This window comes from Lissotriton vulgaris, chromosome 9 (genome assembly GCF_964263255.1).
Source record: "Lissotriton vulgaris chromosome 9, aLisVul1.2, whole genome shotgun sequence".
Taxonomy (NCBI): domain Eukaryota; kingdom Metazoa; phylum Chordata; class Amphibia; order Caudata; family Salamandridae; genus Lissotriton; species Lissotriton vulgaris.
The window spans coordinates 662327083-662340081 of record NC_141697.1 but is presented as its reverse complement, the minus strand read 5'-3'; the positions used below and the strand labels follow the sequence as shown (position 1 = coordinate 662340081).

Genomic DNA, 12999 nt, shown 5'->3' with positions numbered 1-12999 from the left:
AGAAAGGAAAAGATAAAGAAACTATGAATTCATATAGGCCAATAAGCCTAGTAAACACAGACTACAAAATTTTTACCAAACTCCTAGCGAATCGACTTAATAAAATGGTAGGATCACTTATCGAATCAGATCAGTGCGGTTTTCGTAGCAGGGAGACCGCTCCATACTAACACACATGTTTTACTGGAGGCTTTGGATTTTTTTAACGTTAATAAAGTGGAAGCACAGATTTGGTTTTTAGACGCCGAAAAGGCTTTTGACCTTGTCTCATGGGACTGCCTCTTTGCGATTTTGCACAGTTTTAATTTCCCAAATGAATTTATATCTCTTCTGAAAACAACTGTATGAGCATTCTAAGGCACAGATCATAATTAACAATGTAAATGTAGGGTCATGTCACATAAATAGAGGCACTTGGCAAGGCTGCACCCTATCTCCAATTTTATTTGCCCTATTTATCGAACAATTGGCTATTGCAATTAGGAGGAAAAGGCCCATACGGTATCAGTATCTGGAATGACTAATATAAAACTCTACACCGACGATATTGTGTTATTTTTAAATCCAAAGCTCACCAGTCAGTTGAAAATTTTAAAAATCTTTTTACATTTTCAAAAATTAGGAGGTTATAAGATAAATACGAATAAAACGGAAATTATTTTATGTAATTGTACTGTAGACACTTTATTAACAGAATTTAGGCAAATATACAATATCCTCCCCAAGAGATATTTAGGAATTTATATCACAGAAAAATTGGAAGATCTTTACCTACTAAATTATATGCCACTATTAAAAAGGGTTAGCTCTCAATTAGCTCGTTGAAATAAACTCCCACTATCAATAATGGGTCGTGCTGCCCTAATTCGAATGTCTATTTTACCACTTTTTAACTTCCTCTTTAGTGCAGTTCCTTGTGCAATTCAGGCTTCTTTATTTAAGCAAGTAGACAGTATGTTTTCTTCTTTTCTATGGGCAAATAAGACACAGAGGTTGGCACTTAGCACTTTGAATTGTCTGATTACAGAGGGTGGATTGTCTCTCCCAAACATCAGAGACTATTATTACGCAACTTTTGCACACCACAGTTTTAGGTTTTTCTTTTTAGATGACCACGAGGCAGATCATTTTTTAATGAAAAAGATTCTAATCGAACTTAAGATTAATGACCCAGTAAGAGTGACCAAGTATCCGAAGAAAGTACGTTATAAGACTACACAATGGCTACTCAAACAAAGGGCCCAGCTCCTGAAATATTTTGATATTTTTAGAACGAATAGCTCTACTAGCTTAACGAATTTATATATAGGAGAGATGGGTACTTTAGATAAAAACACCCTGAGACTTTGGAAGGAAAATGGTTTTGAGAAAATGGAGGATTTTATTCTGGGGAATAGCTGGAAAACCTGGGAGGAAGTAGAAAGGGAAATCCAGCATTCAAACACAATTTTAAAATGATCCTTTAATTGCCTCCACGTCTCATTGAGAGAGTTAGATATAGGTAACTTATTTTATAAAACATACATAAGTGAAGCACTAAACAGCCCAATACAGAGGAAGATTAGCACTTGGATAAAAAATGTCAACGAAGACAAATCAATCACTTTATATGGTAAGGTGAGAGACAGGTGGAGAAAAAGAGAAGATATTGAGATTAATAGATTCACCTGGGATAAAGTTAATAAACATAATAAATCCATATTCCGAGGCGCTAATTTTAAACTGATGCAATTTTTCACTAAATGGCTAATTATATAGAACACCTTTTGTTTGTTTGTAAAGCTTTATTTCGACATTTTTGCATTGAAGCCATTAAACATTTTAAAATACATTTGCTTACAAAGAAGAAAAAAAAGCCACGATTACTAGAAGTACAATAACTTCATCTATGGTACACCAAAGACAGTGTCGTCAAGGGATATATACATTGTAAGTGGAAATACATTACTAATTCACTATAAATATTTGCATACAAAATACAATTTAGTAGTCAGTTACAGAACCGAATTTAAAAGCATATCTACATTGTATAAATAATTAAAAAAGCCAGTAAGTTAAAAACATATTTTTGACTTATTTGTAAATTTTGGAAGTTTTTTAAAAAAGTTCCTTGTAGAAATCAGGACTGTGGGGTATCAAACCCTATGTTTTAACCCCAAGTTTCTTCCTAATCAAGCAGACACTGAGGCGATACCTACTGACTCCAAAAGCTACCAACTGAGCGGTTGTAGATTTAAGTATCCTCTCTGCCTCTTTGTAAGATCTTATTCCCAAATTTTTACAAAGTGGTTTGATCCATTTCATGCGTGGGTATTTGTACACCGGACAAAAGAAGAGAATATGGGCCTCATCTTCTTTATGTTTGAGTTCACACAATTTACAAATATACAACTCGTTTCCCGTACTTTGTCCCCATCTACAGGTATTTGCATTTATTTGTAAGACACCATATCTATATTGTAAGTATGCAGTTTTAGCCAAAGGTGGCTCAATTTCGTCCATAAACTGCTCAAACATGGGTGTATCCTTAAATTGCAAAAACTTCAAAGTTAAAGAACCGGTACCACGATCATGTAAATATACATTATTAACATAAGACCAAAAAGCAGCTTTTGCATGTTCTTTACAATTAATTGTCAGTGCCAGTGGGTTATTCCAAAAGTGTAATAGTCCTATTTTGGTGAACCAAGTTGATATGTGTCTCAGCCATTTGATTGAATTAAATGTATCCAGTTCCATGATTTCCAGTAATGCAAGTCTATAGTCAACGAGTTCCGGGGTAGACCATAATCTTACCCAATAAAGCAGTGGCCTTAAGCAACATAGTAAATCAGTACGTTTTACATTAATGTCCAGATAAACAGGCATTAGCGGCGTTCTTAAGGGTATTCTCAATAAGCGCCTAAAGAATGCATTCTCATCGATATCAAAGGTCTTGTTTGAGTGTGGTCCCCATATCTCTGCCCCATATAGGGCTGCGGATTGGGCTTTAGCTTTGAATACTTCCATCGCCGGAGTTATGGCTTTGGAAGCACTCCCTCCATGGATCTTTAAGATAGGAAGGGAACTATGTTTGAATGTCAGCCTGCTTTTTTCCAATTGGTTCTTCCAGGACAGTTTACTGTCTAGCCTAATGCCCAGGCAGTCAAAGGACTCCACATATTCTAATTTTATGTTTTTTAGAACTAGATTCTTCTTAAAAGTTTTTGGAGAATTAATGGCCATATACTTAGTTTTTGATGAGTTAATTTCTAGCCCCTTTACTTCGCAATAACTATGGAATTGATTTACTAAGTTTTGTAATCCTTTAGGGGTTTGGGATATTAGGATGGTGTCATCGGCAAATAACAATGCTGTAATTGCCTCATTGCCCAATTTGGGGGAGTCGTGGTTACATTGTGCCAGGTAGGGAGGGATATCATTCACAAATAAGGAAAAAAGGGTGGGGGCCAGCACGCACCCTTGCCGTACCCCCCTTTTTACCGGTATAGCCTTGGTCAGTTCACCATTTCTTCCCCACCTTACTTTGGCAACATTGTCTGTATGTAGCTTTATGAGAATTGTTAACAATTCACCCGGAACACCCATTTTCCTCAAAGTATCCCAAAGAAGGGAGCGTGGGACAAGATCAAACACCGCACGTAGATCCATAAATGCTACATAAAGGCTACCCTTCTTTATTTGTACATATTTCCAACAGATGCACATAAACCTGTACACCTGGTCAACAGTACTTGTCTTAACTCTAAACCCGCTTGATATTTGGAGAGGATTTTGGATTCCTCCATCCAATCTAAAAGTCGATTTAAAATGTGCCTGGCAAAGATTTTCTGTAAAATGTCGATTAAACTAATCGGTCTGTAATTGGCTGGATTATAACGGTCTCCTTTTTTAAAAATAGTAACTATTTCCGCCCCCTTCCACGTCTCGGGAATTGGAGTCCCTGCCAATATCGAGTTACACAAAAAATGTATATATGGGCACCACACTTCAATGTTGTGGGTAAATAAGTCCCCAGGCAGTTTATCAGGGCCTGGTGCCTTACCCGCCTTTGTGGCGTTTATTGCACATAGGGTCTCCTTTTCACTGAATTGGGGTACACTAGTACTCAAGGACAAATAAATTCCTGGTTCGTTAGGACCCAGACGCACATCTTCCGAATCATACAACTTAGGAACATGGTCATACCATATTGTCTCGTCAAGGTAAAAGTCCATGTTGGAGCGACCTATTTTATTATTTTTTGATATCAGACTCCAGAACGTGCTTTGGTCATGCTTCCTAGCTGCGTTTAGGAGATCTTCCCAGACCAAGTTGTCCCATTCTTTTTTTGCCCAGGAGAGAAGTGTTTTGTACTCTTGTCTACACTCTCTTATCATCCTCTGATCCTTGGACTTAACAGCTTTGATTAAATTGCCTTTCGCTAGGCGACACTGTTTGTTATACCATGGAGTTTCTAATTCAAGTTGCCTACTTATATTACTTTTATCATTACTACATGTTTTACTCAAGAGGGGGATTAATAATTCTACCAGATGGTAGTGCATGTTAAGGACTTCCTGGGAGCCCAGACACAAATTATTATATAAGGAAATCGTGTCTGAAAAGGTATTATAAATACCAGCAAGTATGTATTTTTTTGCTAGAATGTGTGGCCACTTTACGGCTCTTCTATTATTGGAGACCTCAACCTCTCCCGCCTCCCTTATAGGCTCTGTTTCGGAAAGCGATTTCATAAATAAATTAGAGTGTAACCCCAATTGTAAAGGGAAATGGTCGCTTTCAGGCCTATTCACAACTCTGAAGTCCAACAATAAGTGCCACAAGTTAGTGGTAACCAGCATAAAATCAAGTGATTTAAAGATCCCCTTGCTGTATGTATAATTTGCAGGTTTGTCGGAATCAAGTCGACCGTTACAGGCCCTTAAGTCATTGGACACAACTAGTTCAAAGATCTGTATGGCTGCCACTGAACTTTTGACTGTTTTCACACTATCTAGAGTGGGGATGTCATGGGCCCTGTCATTGTTATCTAGTAGGTTTTCAAGCCCCAGTACGGGTTCGAATTGACAGTTAAAATCCCCACCTATAATAACTTGGGGATTTAGTTCTAGTGTGCCCAAATACGAACTCAACTGTTCTACAACCATGGATTCCTTGTTATGTGGGTTGGGCCTGTTGTAAATATTTATAATGTACACGACCCCCATTTCTTTCGTAGTCACTTTTACCCCAAGCAGATCATTAGAACAGAGGCAAAGAGGCAAGACAACAACATTCAGGGTTATTCTTATCCAAATTATTAAACCCCCAGACGGTCTACCTCTTGTAGACGGGATTGCCCCACAATGGAAAGCCTTGTACCCAAGTCTATGAATCATGTCAATTGCCCAGGTTTCTTGTGTTATAAACTGGAACATCTTTGTTTCTCCACAATATATATCCTCAAGTAGAGGATAAGTGCTTTCGTTGTGAAGAAAAGGGCAACTGGAAACATATTCTATGGGAATGCACCAAACTACAGGAATTTTGGAAAGATATTGAAAAATATCTCAGAAATACAATAGATGCCCAAATCTCATTCAACGAATCTATTTCGGTCTTTGGCTGCTCCCCTACCTCCTCTGCACACGATGAGTCCCTATTTATAGCATCCCTTGTAGCGAGATCACTTATTCTGCAACTTTATAAAAAAAAAGAACAGACTTTTAACGCATGGAAATTAAAAATATCTAAGATTCAGGGGAGGGAAAAAAATATGCACTGAGGTCATGGGCACTCAAAAAATATGATAAATACTGGAGTGTGTTTGAATGCTAGTCATTGTGGGATTTTCTCTCTAATTTCTTTACTTTCTTAGGATTGAATCTTGGCTGCACTAGGCTGACTTGACTGCATAGGGTCTTTTGTAAAGTTTAATTTAAATAATATTTAATATCTGATAGATTGCACATTACACATTGCACTTTAAAGAAATATTTTTTTAAGAATCTGTATTTATATTACGGTTTATTTGTAATCTGCATGTATGTATTTTTTATTTTGCATTTTAGAAATCTTATGCTAAATTGATATGTACTGTGTTTACGTCTATGAACTCTCAATAAAAAAAAAATCATTTTTTTTAAAAAAGCTGTAATCATTCCTTTCAATGAACCCAGAAAAGAGGTAGTAATATCGGATGATGAAGCTAGTGAGTGTGATTGTCATTTCAATAATGGTCCTTCCTAGAAGGGAGCCTGTAATTGAAACTCCAAAAGGAGTCACGCCTGGAAATTTGAAAGAAAAAGGGTCCATTGCACCTTTAGGAACTAAAAGCTCGACAGTGGTCACTCCAGAAGATTTGGAAAGATGGGCACAGGGAATAGAAAGACTAAGCTCAATACGATATTTACAAATTGAAGGCAGAGTTAGAAGAGATGATAGCTGGAAATGTGGGAATATAAAGATTGAACCTGTACAGTGAGGAAGAGTTGTTGTTTATATGTAGGAGTATAACCAGAAATGCAAAATTGTTTCATGAAAGACTGACGGAACTTGCTTCAGAGATTGGAGTAGATATAGGGAGGTCAAAATTATTACAGAAACCATATTGAGTAGAGTTTACTGATAAGGATTTGGAGAATATGAATGTGTCTGATAAGAAAACTACAGGTAAAGGAGTTAATGAATATTTTGCAGAAGTGGGGAGACACTGACAAGTGGAAAACTAGGGGGACAAGAAAGAAGGAGGAAGCACAAGCGAAGGAAGCATCATCTGCATTCTTATTAAAAGAATCAGAAAAGGCAGAAAGATTGTGTACCATGAGAGAAGTTGTTCCAGTTGTTTAAGCAGTATAGTGGCTTTGAGAACATTGGAGATAAGGATATGGGACATTTTATGTATCTGTTTGTGTATGGGCTGAAACCAGTAAAGTTTGGTTCTTTTTACAAAAAGACTAAGATAGGCTAATGTAGTGACTTTGCTGTCCATAGTAGCCTATTGCGTAATAGTGTTATGACTATAATGTATATGTTTTATTGTACCACGAGACTCCCAATTCGTCGGCGGGGATGATTCTAAGCATGTGAATCCATGAAAGATACCCCAATACTGGATAAGTCAACCTTCCGGTCCTGAATCCTTTGTCTCCAGACCTGCCCCAGGGGACCACATCCAGCTCCTTGGGCAGGAGTTGGTTTCCACACCATCCTAGTTAAATATGATTCTGTGATGTATGTCCTTGTATTGCTCTCCGTTTCTCCCTTTTTAGGTACTGTCATCATGATAATTTTAACAGAGACTTACATTGATTTTTATCTGGTTTCTTTCCTAAAGAAAACGTTGTGTGACATGTATTTGGTGATTTTGACTCATAAAATTATTGATTAGATAAAACTTTAAAACTCTTATTTTTCTTTTTCGTATGAAAGTAAAAGTAATTGGTAGCAAAGGAGTTCGTCGGTGAAACTTTGGTCTTGTATCACCTAGAAAGGGTAATACTGAAGGAGTAGCAGGTTCCCTGATGCCCGAGTGAAGAGTAAGCGCAAACGTTTTACTCATATAGTGTGTTAAGAGTAAGCGGAAAGGTTTTACTCGCAGCAAAATAAATCGACTATTCTTTGAATTTAGTGAATCAGACAAAGTAGAAAATGTTTCTAAGTTTAATAAATATATATATAAAATAGTGAGAAAATAAGTTTTCGCATTACCTTGTAATGGAGGGGTCAATTGCGGGTGCTGCACTGACGTCACAGAGAGCCGCGCTGGGATTGGTTGGAACAGCGGGCGTGTAACTGAAGAAAAATTGTAAAGGAGGGGTCAGTACTAAGGAGTGATACTGACATAACAGAAAAGCTGTGCAAGTATTGGTTAAACGAATAAGCAAGACAGTAAAAGCGAACATCTGATTGGTCATCAAAATAGAAGCCCCAATAATAATAGACAGTGGGATTTGTATGTGGAGACACAATCCGACATTAATAGGACTCACCCAGATAGAAGGTATTTAGATTTTTCCCACGAAAAGTATATTAGAGGGAAATCGCACACAATGTACGGAGAAAAGAGGGAAATCACACACAATGTACGGAGAAAAGTGAAAAATTTCATTTATGCAGAAAATTAAAAATTATTTTAAAAAAGAAACCCATTAAGACCAGAGAAGGAATTCTTATCCCTCGCCCGAAAACGCCTGCATCATACATGATGATGGAGAAAGGCGATCATACCGGTGTATGGTTAGAAAATTGGATAAAATATACAAAATATGATGGAGTGTTAGCTTTTCCAGAGTTTGGAACATTTAATGGGAGAATCCTTCATAACTTACGAACTAGAATGAACGAACTAGAACCCAGACCTAGATTGACACAAAACGAAGCCTTAGAAGAATGGGAGACTGATGCATTTGAGCGTGATAGATCAAGAAGTAACAGAAGCCTGAGCAGATATTATCCCAAATTTCCTTGTGAAACCCGAGATAGTCAGATGAAACAATGAAGACAAGCCATGGTGGCTGAAGGATTATATCCTGTACTAATGGCTGAGGAACAAACTGGAAGTAAATGCACAGAGAAAACAAAACATTTGACGAGAGGTAGTGGAGAATCAGAAGATGATTTTTTAGAAGATATTTTAATGAAAAACCCTCCACCCTAACAGGAAGGAATCAATAGAACTATCCCTAGTGCCCCTATTCTGGGAACACCTGTAGTACCACAGGTTGTACACAAAACCACAATAGAGAGGGTACTTCAAGAAAGACAAAGGGAAGTGATAAATAAGAATAGAGACAAATTGATACAGAAAATAACCAAGTTAAATATACATCCAGAAGCACTGATAATACCAGTGACTATAGGTCCTGTTGTCCCATTGTACAGAGATAAGTTAATTGTCAAAAAACTCCAATCATGACTACTCCCATAATTGAACCTAGAAATGAAAATGTAGTAATTGATGACCAAGGTAGTGAATGTGAGTCGGTAATTTCATTAATGGACTTGCCGATGAGAGGAAAAATAAATGATACACCCAGAAGAGTCACACCAAGTTGCTCGAAAGAAACACGTCTAGAGACATCCACAGGAACGAAAAGTGCCACAATAGTGACCCCAAAGAAATAGAAAGATGGACACAAGAAATAGATAAACCGAACCCCCAACCAAAAATATTAGACATTTTTAAATTAAGAGTGGATTCGGAAGAAATGATAGCTGGGAATGTGGGATTGGATAGATTGAACACCTATAGTGAAGAAAAGTTACTGTTCATTTGCAAAAGCATCACCCGAAATACGAAAATATTTAATGAAAAAAATGACGAATTTGGCCTCTGAAATGGGAATTGAAATAGGGAGATCCAAAGTGTTGCAGAAACCCTATAGAGCAGAATTTTCTGATAAGGATTTGGAAAACATAAATGTGTCAGGAAGAAAGTTACGTATTAAGGAGTATTGACACTATTACAAAAATGGGGAGATTTAGATAGATGGAAAACTAGGTGGACAAAGAAAAACAAAACAGCGCAGGCAAATTGAACAACATCTGAATATATGACAGAAACAGAAAAGGTTGTAAGATTGTGCCCAATGAGAGAAGTTCCAAGAGGGGGATACGTACATGTCTCATGGACCCAACAGGATATTTTATCCTTTAATAATGATTTCCCAAAGTTGAGAGAAAAGCCAGTGGAATGGTACAGGGAAGTTGAAAGGTTTGTGAAGGTTTCAAAGGTTTTGTTGAAAGACCTTGATGGTCTATTTGATACAGTAGTGCCTGCTGATTTGTGGACAGAATGTAAAATTACAGTGGATTGGCCCAGTGATTAGTACCCAAGGGAGAAGAGGTAATGAAAAAGTATCACCAGGTGATCACTTTCTTAAAAGAGAAAATTCTGGAAGGCGTGGCCAAGATGGCGACCTGACTGGACGTGGAGTACCAAGGCTCCTTGCCGCGGCCCCTCGCCCTTGGTTTTTCTTGGCAAACAGTCCCCTGCAGTGCGCTTAAACGGGCAGCGCTGTGCGAGGGGTATCAGGTACACCAAGAAGGAGGGGTTAGTTGAGCCATTTAGCCCCAGAACTACTCCCCGACTGACCTGGCCGGCGCCGACAAGCTCCACCAACATGGCGCCCTGGTAGTGAATGTTTAAAGGTGCCGCCGGGCCGGGGAAGCTGTGTGGCCGAGCGCTAGGCGCCACCTGCTGCCGACCGCTGCTGAGACCAGACAGTGACTGAGGAGCGGCCCTGGTCCTGACTGTCGCGACCCTGCTCCACTGATCTGCGCATACCGGGTGGCGGCGTGAGCGACCCGGGAGCGTGAAAATAGAGTGTGCGGCCCTCATATGGCCTGGCAGCGGTTGCTTTGGGGGACGCCCACCAGGCCCAGGACACGCGAGAATACCGCCAGCTGGTACAGCGAGCACCGCTGCGATCTTGGTGGCTGGGGCGGGCCGGACCCTTCATAGCTGCACTGTGGCCCCCGCGCCATCTCCTGAGGGAGCCACGAGTTTGCTACGGAGCCGACTTCATCGGTGCGGAGAGTCTGCCACGCTCTGCCGCCACAGGTGGTCTACGCTCAGTGGAGACCGGGAGATCGTTGAGAAGGGGCTTCCATCTGGCACCCCTCAGACACTGCTATACTGCCCTGCTCACTGCGACTCGTCGCCGCCCCCCCCTGCTGACACCGTCCTTTACGCAGTGAGTGTTCCGTTCCTGGGGGGGGATCGGGGGGGCTGGGGGGGGGGGAGCCCACTCCTTGCACAGGGCACGCCGGTACTGTGTGGAGCTGAGCTGGGGACGCGAGGCTCGAGGGCGAGGCTCTGGGGCCTGGCCTGTGCAGTACTGGGCCCGGACAGCATGCGTGGCGCCTGATGTGACCAGCATTGGCGGGAGTGGAACCCAGGCCCTGCGACCTGCGCTCCCCGACATACTCTCATAAGTTGCAGATCCCTGCCTGCCTGATTTACAGACCTGGCGATGTCCAGTAGTGGCTCGCTGTGGGCGCTTTTTTGACCCTACTATGCCGCCATTTTGACTATGCTTCCATGCCAGCTCTGTTGGTACTGTCTCCCGCGTGGTGGGGGTCCAGTACCTAGAGGAAAGGGGGCCCTTTCCCAGCAAAGTGTGTTCTCAACTGAAGTGGGGCTGCTCTTGGAACGCGAAGTTTGAGGGCGAGGCTTAGCAGCTTGAACAGCACTGGGACCCGAGTCTACACACTACACATGTACCGTCTAACCCTGGTGAAGACTTTAGCTGTGCGCCAAGACCCTTTTTTTCCGGGCACTCTTATTACAAGCGGCAGCTACTTGTTCGTTCAGCCTACTTTCGTGCTTTCTTGCTGCACCGTTACCGCTCATCACACAGGGTTTACCGGAGGCCCGCTCCCACCCCATCCCCTGCGCTAAGGTTTGGAAGACTGCACCGGCTTCTTCGCGCTTGGGGTTGCAGCCACGTCCAAAACCCTCTTCCCAAACGGCGTGCCCTGCGGCATCATCATTGGCATGGCTTCCATGAGGAAAAAAGGGGACCGCACATTGAAAGATATGCTTTCCAAGGGACCAGCTTCGGGAGATAAAAGCCATCCCGCATCCCCAGCACCGCCTCCACCCACTGGGCAGGCTCAAGAAGAAGTGCCCATTACCCGGTCGTTCCTAGAAACTCTTTTTTAATATTCTCCGGGACGATTTTCAAATCCTCAAACAGGAAGTGACCAGGGAGGTTCGATAAATACGCCGGGATGTGGACGCGGGACGTTGGGTGAACGAGTGGCCGTCATAGAGACTGAGGACCAATCTAAATCCGAGGAAATAGAGCAACTGCAACAAGACATCCTCTGCCTTGACTACCAACAGGTTGACTTTCAAGCTCACGCGGAGGACCTCGAGAATAGATCCCGAAGGTATAATATCCGAGTGAGGGGCATCCCATTGCAGGCCGAGGGAAAGGATGTCACTGGTTACCTCCAGGGCCTTTTCAGGGAGATTTTAGGGGTTGACCAGGACTTTGAGATCCGCATCGATCGCGCCCACAGAGTGGGTCTGGGGAGGAGAGCCCCGGCTCCCACACCTGACATCTTGGCCTTCCTGCCGGATTTCCCCCTCAAAGAACGTATTCTGAGAGAAGCCCGTTCAAAGCAACCAATCACCTATCAGGGACATGCCATTGCTCTCTATCAGGACTTAGCCTCCATTACCCTTCAGAAACTTAAAGGCTTTAAGGAGGTGACCACCTTCCTCAAAACCAAAGGGGTGCCATATTCCTGGGGCCATCCCTTTCGCATAATTTTTAAATGGCAGGGCAAGCTACATCAACTTCGCTCCCTTCGGGAGACGTGTGAGTTACCAGGTCTCGCACAGCACAGTCCGGACTCCTCTCCGCAGCCTTCACAGCGTTCGTTGAGGGACGAATGGCAGAAAGTGGGGAGACGTCGCTCGCCTAACTTGGGTGCGAAACCGGATCGAGCCACGAAGACCGCAGAACGGGTTTCGGCTTTGGAAGTTGTCTCGCGGGACACCACAACACCGGATTCTCTTTGATCTTGCACAGGGGACTGGAAACGCACCAGCTTCTAGCCAACTGGGGGCAGGGGGAGGCGGGCGGCTCAGGCTGCAGATGGTGGACTATTTTGGGTAATTGGGTTTGTTCGATTGGGGTTAGGATGGTGGGGTGGGGTGGGTGGGAAGGGTGGGAGGTGTTGGGTCGTGGGTGGGAGGAACCGGTGTGCAACTATTGCGGAGGACGTTAAGTACGGTCAGTGTTCGCCTGGGAGCTCATACATCACGGAAGTCTGAGCAGACGCCTTCTTTTCTTAGCCCCATGACACTTTGAGGGTACGCGCCTAGTTTTCTCCTATGTCTGCACCCATGACACAATGCTTAACTCTTAACGTGAAGAGGCTGAACAACCGCATCAAGAGGCGTGCGATTCCGAGCTACCTTGAGAACTCGGGGCCTCGATTTGATTACTGCAGGAGACACATTTGCTCCCTAGGGACTGGCATAGAATAAAATCCCGGGCC

At 42.2% G+C, this 12999-nt stretch overlaps 1 protein-coding gene across 2 annotated transcripts in view; it reads right to left on the bottom strand.

Annotated features, from left to right (window-relative positions):
- VASP (vasodilator stimulated phosphoprotein) overlaps window positions 1-12999 on the bottom strand; it is an 863870-nt gene that overhangs the window by 486899 nt on the left and 363972 nt on the right. The window contains exon 5 of one of the 2 annotated variants that reach the window (XM_086938366.1): window positions 7693-7776. The exons of the other annotated variant lie outside the window; for it this stretch is intronic. Within the exon in view, the coding sequence (XP_086794492.1) occupies window positions 7693-7776 (84 nt within the window). The remainder of the gene's footprint in view (window positions 1-7692; window positions 7777-12999) is intronic. 2 annotated transcript variants of the gene reach the window in all.